Source organism: Protopterus annectens, chromosome 7.part0 (assembly GCF_019279795.1).
Source record: "Protopterus annectens isolate FY-2018-M chromosome 7.part0, PAN1.0, whole genome shotgun sequence".
Taxonomy (NCBI): domain Eukaryota; kingdom Metazoa; phylum Chordata; order Ceratodontiformes; family Protopteridae; genus Protopterus; species Protopterus annectens.
This window is the reverse complement of record NC_056739.1, coordinates 1,067,351,393-1,067,373,870: the sequence shown is the minus strand read 5'-3', so window position 1 is coordinate 1,067,373,870 and position 22,478 is coordinate 1,067,351,393. Positions and strand designations below refer to the sequence as shown.

The 22,478-nt window shown below is 38.4% G+C and overlaps 1 protein-coding gene across 1 annotated transcript in view; it reads left to right on the top strand.

Annotated features, from left to right (window-relative positions):
* Nucleotides 1-22,478, top strand: part of SLC12A1 (solute carrier family 12 member 1) — a 423,573-nt gene that overhangs the window by 324,494 nt on the left and 76,601 nt on the right. Inside the window, exon 22 of the mRNA XM_044077625.1 lies at nt 18,821-18,932. Coding sequence (XP_043933560.1) covers nt 18,821-18,932 — 112 coding nt within the window. The remainder of the gene's footprint in view (nt 1-18,820; nt 18,933-22,478) is intronic.

Here is a 22,478-nt window from a genome sequence, read left to right as displayed (position 1 = left end):
TCCATAACTTTCCGGTGCTCTCCGTGGCCTCTGTTACTTCTGCTGCAAGCCATGAATACGCTGATGCGTAATGACATAACCCCAAGTCATCGCTGCTATTTACTGAGCTAGTAATGCTCCTAAACCCTTTTAATTGACATCCATACGGACGGACTTGCTGAACTTCTCTTTCTGCTCACATAAAAGAATGCATCAGATGTCATGTACCTAGAAATAGGATACCACATCAATTATAGACATACTATCAAATGCGTTGTCCGCTCCTAATGTACGTACCTCACTATTTCTGCATTCAGGGACTATTAATAATGGAATATTATGTGCACATACAAATAAGCCCTCTGTCATTGTTTAAAAAACGATCACAGAACATTCAATGACTTATTCATGTTATTAGCTATATGTACAAATAAGGTTTGATGAATTATCATAGCTATATGGGTAAACAGTGGGCTATGTATAATGAGACTGAATAGGGCACCCAATATTCCTTTCACAATCATTTGATAACTTTATTTTTTATTTTTTATCTTTTATGTATGTCAGACTTGATGCAGTCTCTAATAACATGAATAAGTCATTGAATGTTCTGTGATCGTTTTTTAAACAATGACAGAGGGCTTATTTGTATGTGCACATAATATTCCATTATTAATAGTCCCTGAATGCAGAAATAGTGAGGTACGTACATTAGGAGCGGACAACGCATTTGATAGTATGTCTATAATTGATGTGGTATCCTATTTCTAGGTACATGACATCTGATGCATTCTTTTATGTGAGCAGAAAGAGAAGTTCAGCAAGTCCGTCCGTATGGATGTCAATTAAAAGGGTTTAGGAGCATTACTAGCTCAGTAAATAGCAGCGATGACTTGGGGTTATGTCATTACGCATCAGCGTATTCATGGCTTGCAGCGGAAGCAACAGAGGCCGACGGAGAGCACCGGAAAGTTATGGAGGTGCTACCGTCTTTATTGTTACATTTCACCTTTTATTTAGTGTGGATAGACTTAGGAAAGTCTATTGTTATGGGCTGAGACAGTGTTTGAGATGGAACATATGCTGTATATGCAATCAACAACGAAACGCTAATGCACGGAGGTATGCAACTCTGATGAACTGTTGTTTAAATATGTTATAAGAGTAAGACTTCTTACATAATATTTAAATGCTGACCCCAAACAGTGTTTTTAATTTTTTAGATTGCATTTTAACACATGCTGATTTTAAAAGGATGTTTTGTTATATGTGCAGATGTGCGTTGTAGTAGCGCTTTAAATGTGGAATTGAAACAATATAGGCACAATTAAATGTTGCACTTAGATTAAGCTAATGGTATAAGAGGGAACGCAGAAACAGTTGTATTTTATACGTCTGATGAAGCGGGAGGACCCGTGAAAGCGCTTACGTTGTCTTTTTGTGTCGTTACTGTTGTTTATATTAAAGTAGATTGCCGTCAAGTGGTCTCTTGGATTTATTGGAAGCTGAATCTTGCCAGGATATAGAAGATTGTTTTTATGCTGCACTTTGCTGTTGGGCTAATCGTTTATATATATATATATATATATATATATATATATATATATATAGGAATACTTCAAATTATCAAAGTTGCAGAACATCGAACCACATACCATTGAGGAAGAGATGATCAATGTGCTACAACACTGAACATTAAAGTAGAATAAATTAAAAAAGATAAAAAGTCTTCTTGCAAGTTTATATTGTACAGTGCCATTCTCTTCACTGTAGTGCAATCTCAGAGTTGGTATATATAAGTAGCAAGGGGTGTGGGGGGTTCAGGGGGGCTTGCCCTCCATGCAAAAACGTGATGTAGGAATTTTTAACATTTTAGTTTTTTTTTTTTAGCTCGATATTGCAGAACTTCGATCTACTGTTCCTTGATGATCAGAGGTTCGATGTTCTGCAGTTTTATACTCTGAAGAGAACCTATATATATATATATATATATATATATATATATATATATATATATGGATCTACCTGACAAGATCGAAAGCTCACAACACCGACAACCACATGGCCGACACCACATCACCGACAACCAAAATCTCGATATCAGAAGAAAACCATGAAATAGGAACATAAAATTCCCTTTCAACTGCTAGCAGGGGGGGTTATGCCCCCCTGCACCCCCCATAGGGGGCTCTGCCCCCCCACCCCCCATAACTTTAATATACCAACTCCGAGATCCCACTACAGTGCAAGAATGGAAATCTTTCCATTCCGCACTATAGTGAGATGCCGGTTCTGCATTGTCGGCATTACGAATGTTGATCATATGGTGTTGGCCATATGGTTGTCGGCATTCGGGATTGTCAGCAATGTCAGGTAGCCCATATATATATATATATATATATATATATATATATATATATATATATACACATATATACATACACATATATCTATATATGGATCTACTTTGAAATATTGAAACCCATGTAACTGAACGTCATTTTCCTGAGATGAAAATCGCAAAAACTGAAATGCCCGAATGGCAAAGTTTTATTAGGGTAAGTTAACACTTGCCCATCATGCCATTTTCTCCACTGTAGTGTGATCCTGGAGTTAGTATATATAGTTAGGTGGGGTGTGGTGGGCACTATATTTCTTCTGAAAGTTCATTTACAGCAATTTTCCTACCTTGTACATTAATCAAGTACCAGACCTCTTAACTTTACCCATTTTGGAGTTTTATAGCTATTATCAGACTTGAGTTACCCCATCACATGATATAACTATTTTTGGAGGAATGTACTTATTTTCTGGTATGATTTACTACTGCACATGATTTTCTGAGTCACTCACCTCATCACAAACTATTTAGTACACTGGAAACCAAACTACATGACAGACATACTGGTGATACCGATAATTTAAAGAAAGATATTCCACGTCATTTCTCTCTTTATCAGAAGCCAAAATAAATTACTCTGTGATGTAGAATTTTGCAATACAATTCAATAAAGATTACAGATTTTGCACTGTGTCTTTGAAAACATGCTTATATTTTTGCATCATATTTATGACTTTCAGTTTTTCAAACTTGTGTTTCTGAGGAGTATCCCACAGTCCTTCTATAAATGGAAAGAGTTACATCATCGTCGTCATCAGGCCCCTTTTTACCATTTTCTACATGGGGTCAGGGTGTCATGTTAACTGTTGCCATCTTGCTTGATCCAGTCCTACACTCCTGCCTTCTCTGACACTTATACCTGACTATCGCAGATCTCCTCTCACACAATCCTTCTGTTTCTTTGCTGGATGCCCTCGTTTCCTCTTACCTACTTCCTGTTTGTCCCAAATCTTCTTCACCAGATTGTTTTCTGCTTTTCCAAACATGCATCTGAACCACTGTAATCTGTTGTCTTTGAACTTTTCTGTGATTGGAGCATCCTACCACCCTTCTCAGGCACTTCATTTCCATCACCTCTAGCTTCATCATCTCCTCTGCCTTTACTGCCCAGATTTTTGTACCATACAGAAGTGCTGGTTGCACCATTGTTTTGTACACCATACTTTTCAGCTTCTTTGTCATTCTTTTGTCATACACTACACTCTGTGCTAGTAGGCTGCAGCCCCTCTGATTCTAGCTTTGACCTCTTCATTCATACTTCCCTTCTCCTCAACCACCCCTCCCAGATACTTAAAGTTGTTAATCTGTTCCACCCTTCTCCTCAACCACCCTTCCCAGATACTTGAAGCTGCAAACCTGTTCCGCTATCTTCCCTTCTATCTCACTTCTCAGCTTCTTCGGATTTCCCCCATTTGCTGTCATTACCACTGTCTTATCTGTGCTTAATTTCATCCCATGTGCCTTCAGTTTTGCATTCCATTCCCCTGTTCTTTGCTGAAGTTCTTGCTCAGAGTCTGCCTATAATGCCACGTCATCTGCATACAGCAACTTTGTTGATCTGTCCCCTCTGACCTGTTTGCTAATGTAGTCCATCACCAGTATGAACAGCAGTGGGCTCAGAGCTGAACCCTGGTGCACACCCATTCCCACTAGAGACCCCTGTGTGGGCTCAAACACTGTTCGTACGTGAGTCATTGGATCCTTGTACATAGCCTACACCAATTCTACCAGTGTTTCTGGGACTTCAAACCACTGCAGTACTGCCCAAATCAGCTTTCTTTGGATCTTGTCATATGCTTTCTCCAAGTCTAGGACTGCTTAGCTGCACTCTTTCCTCATCACTAGTTTCTTCTCAACTATCTGTCTCACTGCAAACATTGGGCCTGTTGTGCTGCATCTTGATCTGAATCAGAACTGCTCATCTCCCATCTTACTTTCTACTACTCTGTGTATCCATTTATCTGTCACCCTCTCCAGAACTTTCATTCAATATGAGACCCCTGTGTGAGATCAAACACTGTTCGTATGTGAGTCATTGGATCCTTGTACATAGCCTACACCAATTCTACCAGTGTTTCTAACCTCTGTACTGCCCACAGTTGTGAACGTTCCCTTTGTTCCTGAACACTGGCACTAGTAGGCTTATTCTCCAGTCATCTGGGATACACTTTTCTCTCCATACTGCTATTAGCACCTCAGGAGCCATTTCTCCTCTGTCTTACCCAGCATCTTTAATATATCTGTTGTGACCTCATCTGAGCCTGCTGCTTTTCCTGACTTCATTTTCCTTAGTGCTATTCTTACTTCTTCTAGGGTGGGCTCATCTTCTTTTCTCATTGTAGGCTGTGTCTGGGACAGTACAGCTTCTATGGGGTTTTCTTTATTCAAAAGCTGCTGGAAGTGCATCCATCTGCCTTTGATGTCCTGTGGACTGGTGAGCAGGTTGTTGCTGGCATCCCTTATGACAGTTGTCTGATTTTCCTCTTTATCTTTCTGTCTTTGTCTTGCAACCTGATATAGTTTCTTTGTACCACCTACTGAGTCACTTTCCAGATGCTGCTAGAGTGCCTCCGATGCTGTATTCTTTGCTATTGCAACTCCCTTCTTAGCATCTTTGTTGGGCGACCAGTATTCCTTCCTAGCCTGGTCCGTCTTTTCATTCTCCCACTTTTTGCTGCACTCCTTCTTTCTTTTGATGACTTCCTGGGCTTCTGCATTCCACCACTAGGTTTCCTTATGTACCTTATTGCCATGCCTGGTTTGGGCACATATCTGTTCTATAGTCCTCAAACATGCTATTTTGAGACACTCCCATTCTTCTTCATCACCACCTATTTTCTCCTCTTCTTGGGGTGCTAAAGCCTGGTATTTGTTGACCTTAGAGCCTTCTCTGACCATTGCTTGCAGCTAATTGTGGCAACCAGTGGTTTATGCTGAGGGCCGACTGTTTCACTGGGGACGACTTTGCAATCTCTGATTCTACCCCAGTGCCATTTCCTTACTAGAAGGAGGTCTTCCTGAGATGCACGTTGACCATTCTTGCATGCGATCTTGAGACTGTCTCTCTTTGTGAACCATGTGTTGGCTACTATTAAGCCATTTGCCTGACAGAAGTCGAGAATGGCCTCCCTTTCTTTATTCCTGTTGCCCCACCCATGTGGGCCCAGGTAATCTTCATATCCTGTTTTGTCTGTCCCGATATGTGCATTCAAGTCACCCATTATCAACATCAATTCATGTTGCCCTGCTTTATCTAGTAGATCCTGCACTGCTGTATGAATACAGTCCTTTCCTCACTATTACAACCCTGCTCTAAGGCACAGGTGAGATTATGAACAGTACCCTACCCTTACACTGAAGTCTGATTGCCATGGGTCTATCACTAATTCTGATGACATACCTCACTGCCTTCTGAAGCCTCTTTCTGACCACAATTCCCACACTATTTCTAACCTGTCCTCCTTCTGAGTAGTAGACTTTGGATCCCAAGCCAAGTAGCTTTGCTGCGCTGCCCTTCCATCTTGTCTATTAGATACATCGGACATCCAGCCTCTTCTGTACCATCATGCCATCCACTTCCAAGCTGTGTCCCATCAGTGAACCTACACTGAGTGTAGCAATTCTTAGTTCATGTTTGGCAGGTTAATTGGTTCTACATTCAGCTTTCATTTAACAGAGCTATCTCAGGTAAGCTAGGCTTGGCAACTGGACACCGGACAGCCAGTAGCTTATTGACCTAGAGCTTCTGGGCTTTATGGCAGGCACACACCGACCATGAGGGGCACATACACCCCTCCCACCATTAGCATGGGTCCCTGGCATAGGTCAGATTAGGCCAGGTCCTCAACCCACTTGTTACAGGCAAATACCAATGCCCATTTGGCAACATCAGTCAACATATCCGAATCACCTATAGCCATATTTTACACCAGTGAGTGGCTATCCCTGCCACAGTATGCAGTCAGTGATCCATGTTCTCCTATCTTGAGGATGCTGCACACCACAGTAGATGCCCAAAGCGGTTGGTCTATACAACTCTTCCCCCTATAGGGTACCATGAAGAGTCTGTGCTTCTGCCCACAGTTCCATTCATTGGTGAGTTTGGGATGGAAGTACTCAGCATGTTTTTCGGAGGTGGGAAGAACCTCACAGAGACACATGGAGAACATGCAAAGACCAAACAGACAGTTACATGTCATTTTTTATTTAAGTTTTATGCTAATTAGCTGTTCAGATTTTTGGCAGGATTTACCTGCTTTTCAAGACCCCTTGTGCATATTTTCAGTATCTGCAGGTTAAGAGGTATCCCTAATAATGAGGAGATGACAACCCCCCCCCTTTAATAAACGTCACCAATCTGTTACATGTAGTCAGGGGTTTACCATTTGGTTGTGTCATACCTTTAAAATAACCTCTAGAGGAGAAAAATAAATGAGAAAATGCTGGAGTAAGTACATGACACAACCCGTTCCTCATCTTTTTGGTCAGTTTCAACATGTCATGAGAGGCAGCCAACAGCACATTTTGTTCTTGACAGTATACCCTGATCTCATTCCAAAAATTGGGAAGGACCCCACATCAGTAAACATTAGCCCCTTAAGGCATTGATTTGCTTATAAAACTAAGACTGTTTGTGAAGCTGCAGCAGGAAGAATACACCAAGACTGGAACACACCAGATGTTTAAGTAGGGCTTTCTATAAGGTCTTAAATCTAGTAATCACAATGCTGCTTGCATTGGCTAGAGTAAAATGTAAATCTTGCTTGGTCTTTATGAATTATGAATAAGGCATAAGCAGGGATAGCTGGGGCTCCTTTACACAATGTTAGGATTTATGAGATTTCTACATTAATTTTGTACATAGAGCCAGACTCTGTCTAGCAAACACAACTGCCAAATCAGGTATTACAGACTCTTCTTTTAAGATTTTCCATGTATTGTAGGACACATCAGGGTTTCCTCTGTCTCCTTGCTAATTTATTAATAAAATATTGGAACTTAATATTAGTGAAGTGGTGTTGGGGAGCACATCTCCACTGTATCTAGCACAAGGATTCCATATGCACATGGCACCCTGCCTCAACAATCCAGAGGAAATACTGCAACAAGCTTTAACAGTAACCTACCAGTATGGTGCAGTATCCAGGCCCAAGTTCTCTTCTTCAGTTAAATAAGTCCTTTGAGTTCTATCACTATGTTTTGGTTTTACCAAAAGTGAAACAGCATGCCATCCATGCACATGTATAAAATGAACAGTCTTTGCCTGCTGTTCTGTTATTTTTTTCATATTAGACCTTAATTTACCAGAACTCTATTTTAAATATATTGATAGAGCAATAATCTCAGTTATACTGTATGAGAGAAACAGACACAATTTCACAAATTTATACAGTTTTAGCAGCCTCCAAGGATAGAATGAAAATTAATCTCCCTAATTTTATGTGCATTATTTAGCAGTGCACATAGATAAATTACTAGACATGTATCATATTCTCCCAACCTCATGTTAAAACGATCTGCAGCCACAGATAAGGAAAAGCAGATCTGTTAATTAAAGCTGGAGTCTTAGTAAACACATATACAAAAATTCCATGTGTACATGTGTAGTAAAATATATCTCAGGGACCTTACAAACAACAGCTATTGTTGTGTACCTTAAATATCAAAAAAACAGAAGTGCAGTATTGTTCTGATAGAAATTCTGCAACAATCTGGAATAGTCCATGTCTGTGACTGGGAAAAGGATCTACACTAACTAGCCAGAACTCTTTACTGCTGTGGTGGCCAGTTTGATAGGAAATAATCAGCTGCTAGGGTAGATAAACTGCAGGTATGAAAAAGCTAGAGTGCTTATACACAAATCGACTGACATGGAAGCTATCAATACACAGGTAGCAAGTTAACCTCCAATAAACATTTCTGCTACAATAATCCGTTAAGTTCTGCTTTAGTGTGGGGAATAAACCCACTCATCTTTGCCAGTTTAAGTAATTCTCTCCGAATCTGAAGTATTATCTTGGGAAAGGGACACTTGGGGGGGAGACTTTAGAATGAAACAACTGCAGTTGGGAGGCTAATGTATTCCCCTCACCATAGCCAAAGTCTAGTACACAATACACAAGACACAAACACACTCACAAGTGCGCGTGCACACACACACACACACACACACACACACACACACACACACACACACACATGTATTATAAATGGAGATACAGATTATGTCCCACCCTAGTAGGAATATCTTCCAAAATAAAATCTGTACTGTTAAACTTGTAATGGCCCTGTGGACAGTTGCTGACCAAACACAGTGAGTAAGTACTTTTAAATTTCAAAGCTTGCCCAGCTGGTGGCTGTCCATGATATTTGTTATTTTTTTTATATTTGTTATATTTGTTTATTTGTTCATTCATTCATTCATTAATTAATTTATTCATTCATTCTTTTATTTGAATTTGTTGACTGGGTAGATCACTGCTCCATCAAGACTCAATCAATGGAGTACGAACAGAAGATATTAAAGCAGACTACAAGAAAGTGCACAATGTTGAAAAGCAAAACAGTAATACCATGTAGTGTAGTTTAGCAAACCAACAGAAGTAGTAACTTTAGGATAGCAGATATTAAAAGAATACTAGATGGAATTAAGAATTACAGGGAATATACACAGGATATAATCTCTGGTAATCCTTCACCATGAACTTTAGGCAATTCATCACTTAACCCATACTCAGAACTCAACTGAAAAACTACCTTCTCAAGCAAGCCCAATGTTCCTACCTCCAAAGGGTCAAATTACTTAAGGGGCTGTCTCAAAGATTTTTTTATTTTGATTCTGGTCTTTGTTTACATTTTCAGTCCAGCTTTCTAAGCAAGTCCCAGCTTTATCTGCAGGTGTTGGGGAAGGGTTGCTTACAGGAAATTTCAATGGTCTTAGTCAAATTCCATTTCGGATTGCATTTGTACTCAGAACAGCTCTCACTGAGTCATTCATTAGTTTCACCTGTATTTTTTATCCTCAGATAAAAGTAGCCACTTGCTCTGTAGAAGCATCAGAATGATACAAGTTTCGAACAGTAGTAGAAGCAGTCTTCTTTTTTTTATGTTTTTTGATGTCTGAATACTAGACAATTGTAACGGTTTTCTGACCTGCTGTAAAAAAAAAAAAATATATATATATATATATATGCGTTATGCAAGCAATAGATCCATTTTAAACAATGAAGTCCAAAACTTACTGTCACAATGGGGGCTGTACAGTAGAAAAAACAGAACTCTCGACTGTACTGAATTTCTTGGTATTTCCCAGTTTGGGGCTCAAAATAATAGGGTGCCACAAATTCCCGATTGGGTCCTTTAAATCCCGATTTCGGATGTAAACTCAGTCCACACTTACCACAAATACAGAAGTTAGCTTATGAGATCTGAAAACATACATCATAGAAACAAGTATAACTTTAAAATATTCCCACAGAGTTCTATTAGATTTAAACTGGCTCTGTTCTCACTAAGGGCAGCGTGAACTGTGAAAATGTGTACTTGCCTGATAAATGCACTCTTAGTCCCTTTGGTTTTAGCTACCTTGATTGACTCGATTACGGGACAAGTGCAATTTTGTCCAGCTATATCTGTCACTGACCATTGCCTAGCTACCATTCGTCTTTGGTAATTACTTCCCCCATAAAATGCAACATTATCTTGAAATTTGGTCAAAAAGATCAGAGGTAACAGTGGCGGAGGAGCTGGATGCAATTACTTATGAGCAATTTTAAATTTGTGACTGTGTCTAATAAAGCTGCGTGTTTGCAGAACACAGTACTTTTCTTTTTTCAGTGACCTGCTACTTCACGAATCTCCTGAAGAATAGCCACCAGCAAAATCCTTAAGCCAGAATAAGTGCTGTTATTAAAAAACAAAAAAAGAAAAAGGTTTATGCTTGCATGTGATTATTCGTGCTTTTCTCCAAGTTACTACAGAGTTGAGAAGTAACTGGTAGTGACTGAGAATAGCATTCATTTTGGCGGGTTTTGGTTAATTTCTTAATGCTGTGTTTCTATAGTTTAGTGTTTGGAAACACATAGCACAAGCACTCATTGATTCTGCCAGTCATAGTTCATGTTTCCTCTTTAGCATTTTGTAAACAGCAGTACTTAAAAGTCACTTTGGAGAGATGACTATGTATGCTGGCAGTGCAAAAACAGTTTGTAATGTTGCAGAAACGCAGTGGTAGTGTGTGTGGGGAGCATAACTCTCAGCTGTCCAGATTTATTGCCTCATATTTTTTGGTCTATTCCTCATAAAGTTTGTGGTTTTCTGGAAAATCACTGGCATGGTCAAAGGTCAGATCAAAGTCACCAAATAATTTGAGCTTCAGACAGTTCCACCCACCATCTTTCACTGGCAGTGCTCCGTACTGTAAGTAAATCATTAACATAAACAATATCCCCGTAGTGCAATCTAATTAAGCTTTCAGGAAGCTGAAAACCCTTCTACACTGTAGCTTCTGCATTGAAAAGTTGCTCTACAGAGTAGCGTTTCTATATGTCAATGTCATGAAACAGGATTCTACGGATCCTTGCCCTGCTAACAAGCTAATACTTTGTTATGTGGGACATTTGCTGATTGGTGCTACTGTTTTCCACGTGTTTGAACACGGTGCAGAAGGTAAAACTAAAACAAAAATCTACTGCTTGAAACTAACATTTTGAAAAATGATACCTTCCTAACTGAAGAAGATGAGAGATTGATTGAGGTAAAATCCCGATCAAATATATTGAAGGTGCTGAAATAAACCAGCTAAATTTTGCAGAATGGAGGCTAATCATTGCGAAAACACCAACCAGAGAACCACCAACACTAAGAAAGAATCACGCGGTGAGGAGAAATAACAGTAAACCACTCATAGGAGTATAGTAAAACTGGAATCTTTTATGGTTCAAAAAGCACTCCTATGAGTGGTTTTAAGGTTTACTGTTACCTCACAGCACAATTCTTTCATAAGTGCTTTTTGACCAATAAAGGATTCCGGTTTTACTATACTCCTATGAGTAGTTTACTGTTATATCACAGTGCGATTCTTTTTCAGTGTTGGTAATTCTTACTAATACTTGTCCTAGAGAATAAGCCATGGTGGTGCAGCGGTTAGCATTGTCGCCTCACAGCAAGAGGTTCTCTTGTTCAATTCTCGGCTGGAGCGCCTTCTGTGTGGAGTCTGCATGTCCTCCCCGCGGTTGAGTGACATTAAAGACATGCAGGTAGGTGCGAGCGTGAATGGGCGTGCCTTCGTTAAAGGTTGGGCATCAGGCTGGTAACTCAGCACTGTAAAATTCATTGCCAATCATGAGCGGACCGGAGTTCCTCTGTGGCGACCCCTAACCGGGAAAAGCCGAAAGACTTTTTACTTGGCCTAGAGAATGCATCCATGTTGTGGCATAAAACATTGATTTATTAACTGTAACACGTCACAAAATAGTTTCAAACTAATGCTGCATATTGGGTTCTCTGTTAATCTGAAACATTCATATTAATGCTGAATGATACTTTGGTGATCAAAAATATTACAGAAGTTATTTAAAGGCAGGATATTTAAAATACAGAGATGTGTAACAAAACAAGACCAAATCATACAGAAAATAGCTTAAGATTCACAACTGGGAGAGATTCTGTATATGGTAGTCACTTCTGAAAACATTTCTGCCTTCACTCTGTACACACTATAAAACAAAAAATGTGACTCAAATTTAGCATAATTGTCTTAGTAGTGTTATGTTAGAAGCTGTGTAATCACAAAACAGTATTGTTATGTTAGAAGCTGTGTAATCACAAAACCTTCCATAGCACACTGTAATGTTGGTCCATATTTTCTGGAATGAAACTATGCTTACCTTTCTGTACTTTGTTTGCTAGTTTTAATTAGCTTACCTTTACCGCCTTGCCTTTGGGGTTCCTTTTTTGTCTAGAAATCTCACATTCTTTGCTGATTTCAGTGCATGCAGTAGCAGTATAAAGGAAGAGCTAGCTGATCACATTTTCTCAGATTTTTGTAAGCTGTTTTTGTTAGCTGGATATGTCTTCCTAATTGGTGAAGACAGTGGGTATTGTGACATAGAGCCATGTGATCCAAGCTCACATAGCTACAGCACAAAATTCAGTGGAGTTAATCTTGAGTTGATTCAGCCCTATTGTAGAAAGAGTTTTCAGACTTTCCCTTTATGGTAGAGATTGATTTGGAAGTATACAAATGAAATATTTCAATATCAAAGAAGGATGCAGATCATAAAGCACCGACATATAGTGCTGATATTTTTGTATCATTTAATTCCATTCAAGAAGTTTCCATGGAGCTATGGGGAGAACTATATTTAGAGAGAAAGTCAGGGAAGAGAAATTGATAGCAGTAAGTGAAGAAGGGAGAGTAAGGCAGTATAAGGAATGAAAAGATACTTGTTCACATTTAGGGATATAGTTTTATCCTGGTTATGAGCAAGACTAAAGCCAGATATTAGCTAGGAAGTCTTTCAGAGCAGTTTTGAAAGATGGGAGGGGTGGTATAGACCTGATGGATACAGATAAGGAGTTCCAGTCTTTAGCAACCTTGTACGAGTACAGACAATGCCAAGCAGATTTCTTAGGTTTGTCGACAGAGAGGAGTTTTTGGTCACTAGATCACAATGACTGACTGGGAACACAGTTGTGTAGAAGGTGCTTTAGTTTTATACAAGTTCAAAGTTTCATATAGTTTCAAGTGTTAATACAGATAAAACAGTATTTCTGTCTGGTTATATTTTATTATTTAATATTAGTGTAGTAGCAGTTAATTTTTTATATAAGAAAATTGCATTTTAGTTTTATACATGTTCAAATACTATTATAAATGAAATGCTATTGGTCTGGTTATATCTGTGTTTAATATTTTGTCTGATCTTCAATTTATGTTTGAATGCTAGTACCCACAATTCCATGGAAGTGGGTGGGGTCTAATAATTATACATGCAAATTTTATGTTAATCAACATCCAGATTTTTGGCCAGTTGTACCCATTCTTCATGAGCCTTTGTCCATCTTTGTGATGTTTCCAGGTTGAGAGGTATGACAACAACCTGTGAAAGTTATACATACTAATTCTGAGATTGCTTTTAGAGGAATATGTCAGTAGGCTGCTGAGATTTAGTATGAATTCACCAAACTGTACTCTTTTGACTATAATGCTTGCAGTTACGCTATGCAGAATAAATAAAGGAAATAAAAAGCTGCACAATTAAGATAAACTTTTTGACGAGTTTATAAAAAGTAGAACACTGAGAGTGTTGCCTAACTACCCCCACCACAAACACACGCAAAAATGTAATGACTGTATTGTTTCCTAGTGATCGCGGAACAAGAGCTTTGACAGGAACTAAATATTGTTAATTGTGTTCACTGGAGGGAATGAAACAGGACTGCATAAAATTAACTGAAACCAGGAGTAGGGTTGATGATGACATGGTAAATGAGTGGTGACAACTGGGAGGTATCAGGACAGATTTCTTCCAGGTAAAATTTTAGACTCTGGGAATGTCCCTTTAAGTACATATTCATTTCTCAGCCTACCTTTTGTCCCATCCATTATTCCACCCTCTACCAATCAGCCAAAGGACAATGCTGTACTTCACAAACACCTTCCATGAGTTTCTAACTGCTGCTCAGGATAGCATTATTATCATGCCTTTATTTTTAACCTTATGTTTATATGTTTACAATTTTATTGATATCACAGTTTGTAGTATTGATCTCTTTTTTTCTTGTTTGTTTGTATTACTTTTATTACTTTTGTTTTAACTCTGTATTCACTGTAGTGCTTGTAATCTCATGGGCTGTGTCTAGAAATGGTAATTTTTTATCACTACACTATTTATTTTATTTATTTATTATTTTATTTTATTTTACATTTGTTGACCGGGCTAGTCTAACTGGATATATGTCCATTTTCAGTAGAGGCCCGAGGAGAAAAGCTCAGAAACAATAACAAGGAAAGAAAAAAGAAACATTTATACAAATAATCCACAAAAAAAAATAGCAATTTACAAAAAAAAAAAAAAAAATAATTGTATAGTCCCAAGGAAAAAAGTTAAATACGAGAATAATTACATGAGTAAACAATTGATTGCCAGCAAAAAATAATATATATATATATTTTTTTGACAGCCAAAAAAAGAAAAAAAAGTTCTAGTTCAGTTTCAGTAAGCAAAAAAAAAAAATACAAAAATAAAAATAGCATAATGGGGAGATACAAAAAAGAGAGCAAGAAGTATTTAAACATGCCATATATAGAAGGTAGAGGAGTTTCAGCAAAAGAAATCAAGTTTGAGAGTTAGAGTAGAAAGAGGAGAAATAAGTATCAGTCAGGCTGAGAGCAGGGGCAAAGCCATTTGGTTTTAATGAAGTTTTTCAGCTGATTCTTGAAAAGGTTTGTGGAAGTAAGGGATGTGATCTCAGTTGGAAGTTTGTTCCAGGAATTGCCAACTGCATTTGAGAATAGGCAGTTTCCAGCTTTGTTAAAGGATTTGGTAGTGGCGACTTGTAGTTTTTTAGCTGATCTTAGGGTAGGAAGGTTTTTATAAGAATTTACTAGGTTACATAGTATGGGAGTGTTTGAAGGATGATGTAAAATCTTGTGAATAAAAATGAGTTGCTGGTAAACTAGTTGGTTTTGTACTTCCAGCCATCCGAGATGTCTAAGGTTAAGGCAGTGGTGAGTACGGAAGGGGGCACCAGTGGCAAATTTAGCTATGTTGTTGTAGGTGGTTGCTAGTTTATTTAGATTAGTTTTGGATAGGTTGGTATATATAGGTGAGGCATAGAGTAGGGTGGAAATAAGGTGGGTTTGGGAAATAAGGAGATCTTTGCTGACTCTGTAAGAAATGGTCTGATTCTGTAGAGGAATCCAAGTTTTCTATTTACTGATTTAATACTAGCGTTAATATGTGAGTCAAAGGTGAGATGGTTATCTATTAATACACCGAGGAGTTTGGTGGTGGTTTCAGGGGCTATTACTGTGCCATTGTTTGATTTTACTGTGAGATTGATAGAGGGGGATTTCTGTGTGGGAGTAAATAGCAGTAATTTAGTTTTTTTAGGGTTCAGGAGGAGACAACGTTGATGGAACCAGTTTTCCACTAAAGTAAAGACAGTTTGTGTGTTAGCCTGTAATTCAGCAGGGGAGGATGTGGCACATACCAGAGTTGAATCTTCAGCATATTGTATGCATGTAGTTTGTGGAAGGGAAGTTTTTAGATCATTAATGAAAATTGTGAAAAGGAGAGGTCCAAGAATAGATCCTTGAGGGACTCCAAGGGTGATAGGAAACTGAGAAGATAGATTGTTTTCCCAGAGGACTGCTTGTTTCCTGTTTTCAAGGTAGGATTGGAACCATTTTACTAGTTGATGATCAAGGGAAAGTGATTCAAGTATATTTAATAGTATTTGGTGGTTAACCATATCAAAGGCCTTTGAGAGATCTATAAAAAGAGCAGAAGATAGTAGGTTAGTATTCCTGTTTTTATTAATGCTATCTGTAAAGGATAGAAGAGCTGTTGTGGTACTATGGTGAGGCCTGAAACCATGCTGGCAGTCAACTAGAAGGTTGTTTTGTAGGAGATACTGAAGTAATTGCCGATGGATGCATCGCTCCATAATTTTTGCAATGGGGGAGAGAAGGGCTATTGGGCGGAAGTTAGATAATTCATTTGAGGTACCTCCTTTATGCAGAGGGATGATATGGGAGATTTTCCAGATGGATGGGACATAAGATTCAGAGATGGTTCTGTTTATTAGGATAGAAATAGGGTAGGCAAGTACACCAGCTGCGACTTGCAGGAATTCAGCTGGGAGCAGGTCAGCTGATGGTGTACATGGTTTTAGTTTAAGAAGCAAGGAGTGTATCAAAGATGTTGGGACAGGTTGAAGGTTAAAAGGCTGGGGTAATTTGATTGGTGAGGGAAATTTAGTGGTACTATCCTGGTAAAAATAAATAAATACACGTCAGAAAAACATTTGTAGTACAAAGCAAGGTGATTATTTACTTTATTTACAAACATTTGCATGGGCGTAAAATGTAAGTCACAGAAGTGCCAGTACTGGAAAGTCTGCTGTTGCACCATGTATCTATATACAAAGTAAAAGAAATAGTGATCTAAAGTCTGAAACTTAAATAAGTATATAAACGCTGCATAGCTTCTTAACCATTCACAAACAAAGTAATGTCTGTGGGTCTGAAGCCTTTCCATTTTGCTTCCTCTAATAGGTGGCTTTCATTTTGTTTAGAAGTCGATGCAATACATTTCTAATACATGACAAGATAGATCCCAAAACCTTAGGCCAAGAATTTAAAAAGTTGTGGTCACTAATATGGAGTCTTATAAGTGGAGCTTGGAAAAGAAAGTGCAGGTGAAGACTAAGAGTGGAGGTCGTCCCATTGTTTCCTTACTGAATATCTTCCTAGAAGGAATAGAAAGGAATTACACGTCAGTCACTTGAGTAGGCGGTAACCAAATATGAGATTAGACCTTTGCTAGACACATGGGGCCAGTTTGACTTGTTTAGTACTATGGAATGGTGTTCTGTTTTAGGAGCCAGAGCTATAATCAACAAATATTCTTTCAGGTCATTTGTAGGGACTTCCTTTCTTTATCTCTTCTTAGATACAGGGACTATAAAAGGTAGTCTGAAGTGAATAAAAGGCTAGGCCAGCAATTATCTCAAACCCACAGATTACTCTGTACCAGCAAGCATTGGACAATACAGCAGAGTAGCAGGAGATGAACGAATGTGTCTTCTTCTTTCAGCTTTTCCCAGTTAGGAGTCGCCACAATGGATCACCTGTCTGCTCATGATTGGCAGTGGAGTTTTTACAGTGTCGAGTTGCCAGCCCGGCTCCCAACCTTCCACTGAAGGCAAACACATGCACACACTCACACCTAGGGCCAATTTAGAGTGTCCAATCCACCTACAGCATATTTTTGGGATGTGGGAGGAAACTGGAGCACCCGGATGAAACCCACGCGACCACAGGGAGGACATGCAGACTCTGCACAGAAGGCACCCCAGCCGAGGATCGAACCAGATGAATAAATGTATCTGGTGTTTTAATGTTATTTTGTATTTATTTCCTTTCACTCTGTCTTGATTACACTAGTGAAGCACTGCTTAAGATTTTGCCTGCTTTGCTCACCTTAGTAAGGCAATGTTTTATTATTTTCTTAAAGCAACTGAAGGATGCAGAAATGTTTGTATTTGTGTTCTAAAGTCCAGTTTTAATTGTTTCTTCTCAATGCATACCACCCCATAATTCTATAATTTGAAAAGCTATGATTTCCCATTACATTACATCATACTATGGTAGTGGCAAAATAAATAAATAACAAATGTGTTTATCTATTCTGAGCAAGGTAGACCAGACTGCCCTATCCACAGCAACACTGCAGCTCAACCTATAATATCCCCAGGTATTCCCAGTCAAGCTGAAAAATATAATCCCTCCAATGTGTCACAGGTCTTTTCTGTGAAGTTCCCAACTGGGCTATGCCCGGTGGACCTCCCATAGCAGACACCCTTGGAACATCCTTACAAGGTATCCGAAACAAGTCAATCGACTCACATCAATGCAGAGGAGGAGTGTCTGTACTCCAAGACCCTCCTGAACTGCCGAGCTCTTAATTGTATCTTAAAGATTATACCCAGCTTATCCTGTGAAGGAACCTCACTTTGATCACTTGTATGTGTGATCTCATCCTTTCATTCAGCACCCAAAGCTCGTAACGTACATGATTATGGGAATATAGAGTAATGATTGTACAGTGGGAGCATCATCTCTGGGCTTACTTGCGGACCGGGAGCTTCGTACTGGGGCTCAGCCCATGTTTCACAGTGAAGGTCTAGTACAATTGAGTTACACCCATCTGCTAGTCAGTATTCCAATCCCATCTACCATTCTACTTAAACACGACTCCAAAATACTTAAAGTCATCCTACTGAGGTAGATGCTACCTCCCCAGCTTTAGAGAACAATCCACTCTTTTGCAGGAGAGAATCATGACTTCTGATTTAAAGGTGTTGATTTTCATCCCAGTTGTTTCCCTCTCTACAAGAAATCATTCAATCCAGTGCATACCGTCGATCAGTCATTTAACAACCAGATGTTAGCACTGTAAGGAGACTAAATCACTGCATAATTATTTTCAAAATGCACATTTTTAAACCTGACGTAATTGCTCTCATTACTTACTTTTTAAAATAACATGCCCCAGACTTTAGTTTTCAGAGCAGAAAGTTTCTAAATTCTCTAAGAGAATGTTCCACAGCAGCGTAAGAAGCCCTTGTTGAAGGACCTTCTTTAATAAGGATATTTAACACAAAGTTAGCTTTATCTATCATGTAATAATTCTGTGTTTTTTTCCCTAGGTTTAACCCTGCTGATTCCATACATTCTAACAACAAGGAAGAAGTGGAACGATTGCACTCTTAGGATTTTTATGGGTGGAAGTGTCAACCACATTGATGATGACAAACGAGCGTATGTTTAAAAAATTGTAATGTTTCGCTAGTCTGACTGTTGATGCATAATATACTTTTACGTGAGCAGAAAGTTGTTTTCTTTTTCAACATGAGGCGATGAATGGAGCCTTACTAGTTAAGCATTGCTCTGTTTCTAATAACTTACTAAATTCATACATGAAAATAAATGTTCAGGCAAACTTACCTGAACGAATAAAACTAAGTTTAGAAACCCTAATTATCCTTACTACGAAGATAAAACATATTTGTTTTGTAACAAATATTTAACTCTCCAGATTTTCCAGTAGCATCTAAGTATCCTCTGTCATTTAATGCAGGTGCTCCATGTGACCCTACCCCCTTCTCTATTTTTTCAGTTACTGACTGTATTTAATTCTTTCTGCCATGAAAGAAGCTTTCTTCTCTTGACTGACTATGGGATGGAATTCAATTTAAATGTTTTGTACTCTTTCATTTGAAGGCTTGTTTTAATATTTTCTCAGCCATCCAAAACAATGCAAGCGAATGATAAGTATAGACAGTCTTTTTCCTAAAATGTCTGGTATGTTATTAGGAAGTCTGTCATTAGATAATAAAGCACATGGTTAATAAATGATCTTGGGAAATTTAGGAAGATTTATAATGCAGCATAAAATACCCAGGCACATTTTTTGTTGTAGGGGTTTGAGGAACACTGATGATGTACCAAACCAATGAAATGTATACATTCAGGGTTTAATTTGTCCTTTAAGAAAATTAAGACTTGCAAGCTAAAGTGCTGTAGAAATCCGCAGCAACAGGCTCAGAAGCACGTAGCTCAGTTTATTACTTGTCGTAACTACTCATTTTCTAAAAGATGCAGTTCTTGTAAGGGGCATCACAGAATATTAGGTGCATTTAGTTTCCCAGAGAATACGCTGCTAAATAAATTTTATTTTAAAGCTTCATTGTTTAAGAAATGTTGATTTAAATTAGAGTAGTACATTTTGCCACCTACATTGGCTTTAATAAAGGAGTATATAATTAATTAGAAATCAGATTAGTGAGATAAACAAAGAGCTGAAATGCATCATTTGTAATATAAAAGTTGGTAGCACAGACTAAGACAAACTCTTGCACTGCTATCCCTCAGCATTCTATATTGCTTGTAGGAATACAGTGATATGTTAAATTATACTAATGCCAGAAGACCAGTCAGTACAAAATAATTAAAATTGCTAAAATTTCTTCTGGCAGTTAGTGCAGAGGACTGAAGCTCTGAGCTGTTAAAGAGATGTTTTCTGTGCCCATGGTACAGGGTTTGATTCCTTCCAGCTTCATTTGCCTGCTGTGTGACTCTGAACAAAGTCACTTAACCAGACAGTGGTCTTGGCTCACCCTTGAGGAGAGAACTTTTGTTATTGAGCTCAACAGGAAAATAAATAGGTATTAAAAATATGATCTTGACACAACATTCTGGCTACATCAGGAGGTGCTACTAAATTAGTTTGAATTAAATACAAACATAAAAGGTAGAATTCACTGACTTCAAGTCCCTAGTTTCTTGATGTAACACTGCATAAAAAGAAGGGACTGTTATACTGAAAAGGGTATAAATCTGAAATGATTGTCTGTTGGATTATTTAATTTTACATTTTGTGTCACTACTTTTTATTAATTTAGAGCCTCCCTCATATTTTCAGCTGATAACACAATGTATTCCTCTTACTAATGTGCTTAGAGAAACAAAACAAAATAATCATACAGTCCTGAAGTCAGGTCATTACGAATTCAAACATTCACTTTGATTAGTTTTACTGAGTGATGCAGGCTGTATGGTTTGAGCAAGTGTGAGTCTTTAGATTTTTTGTCTATGTTATGTGAGGGTGGCTAATGTATCTGCATGAGGCTCTTTTTCAGAGGCAGGAGAGTAATTTATTTTCAGAGGCAGGAGAGTAATTTATTTCTAAAAGGGTTAAAAAACATATTTGTTGAAGTTTTTTGGGAGGGTATGCTCTGTGAATGAAAGAGAGGGTCTGGGCCTGCTAAGTATCTAGACATCACTGGATTGAGACCAAAATGGTTAAGGGCTTTCTATGATGGAAAACATGTGATGGGAGGAGGGGATTCACTAAAAATGTTTTTTTTTTTTTGGATTGGTATAAAACTGGCTCTTTCTTTAATAGGGAGACAGTAAGCATAATGGAGTGTCCCAACAGGTTTCATAATTTAGAGAGAGCAACATAAAACATCAGATTTGGTTAGAGAGGTTTTAGAGTGTTTTAATTTTTTTCTGGGATGCAAAGGAATGTAAATGAAGAGCATATTCGTGTTGCGTTTTAGGACATTGTTGCAGATAGCCTTTCTCCCACCTGTGGTGAGGTGGTTTAAGATTTGATGGCACCTAAAACGAGTATGCTTCATTTTTGCCTTTATGGTGGTAACATACACTGATAAATTGCTGCATGTGTCAGTATTAAATACATGAATGGCAAGACACAGTCTATTGTGTGTGTGCTGTAGGCAATGGGATGGGCAGTTTCACAAGGTTATAAGGTGACTCAAAAACATGATTTTTTTTTTGTCTGTTTGATGGATCATTGTAAGGTAGATTGAGGGGTGTAAAAGACAATATCTGCAGCATACATAAGCATGTTGGATGTTTTCAGATCATATGGTAGGGAATTAATGAAGATACTGAGGAGGAGGGGCAAGTATAGAGCCTCGAGGGGGACAGGCTGTGATTTGCTGAGGAAATGAGAAGTAATAGTTATACCTAAGACATACGGTTCTGTTGGAATGTTAGCTTCTGAACTATAATATTGTTAAAGAGCTGAAGCTGGAAAAGACAAGGGAGTGAATCAGAGCAGCATTGAATCAAAAGCATTGGTAAGATCTACAAAGAGGGCTCCTTTGATTTTTTTTTGTTAGTGCTGGTGAGACATGTTCACAAGGTTGTGGAGAGTTGTTTGGGTCTCTCTGTGCTTTGTGAAACCATGCTGATATGTCAAGATGAGTGAGAAGATTGTAACAACTTTTTTCTAGTGACTTATCTAGATATGAAAGGTGTGAAATACGTCGAAAGTCAGAGGTTATGGTTGGCTGTGAAGATTTCGGACTTGGGTGACTATTGTTTTTTTTTTTCCATATGTCAGAAAACATTTGCTATGTGAGATCTAGGCTAGAAACATATTGGCTTTGCTGGGATATGAGATCACTGTAGGTTTTTAAGAACCATGGGAAAAGCCCATCAGAGTCTTGGGACATTATTTTCAGTGCATGCAATAGGGCAACTATTTTTTTATTTTTCCTGAGGTGGAACAAGGTTAAGCAGGCTTCTAGTGGGGATGGGAATGGGGCACATATAGGATTTTGTATGTAGTTAATAATAGTAAACTCTATTGCAACGTCAGTGGCAGTAATGTTTTAAAGGGACTAGTGGGATCTGGTGTGGCTGCTGATCTGACTGGTCTCCTTCAAGAATAGTGTAGGGCTGGCGAAAGTGGATGCTTACCTATTGTGGAGGTAAAGAGGTTTGTTCTAATAATGTTTTTAATGGCTTCATTTTGAAGGACTTTCTAAATAA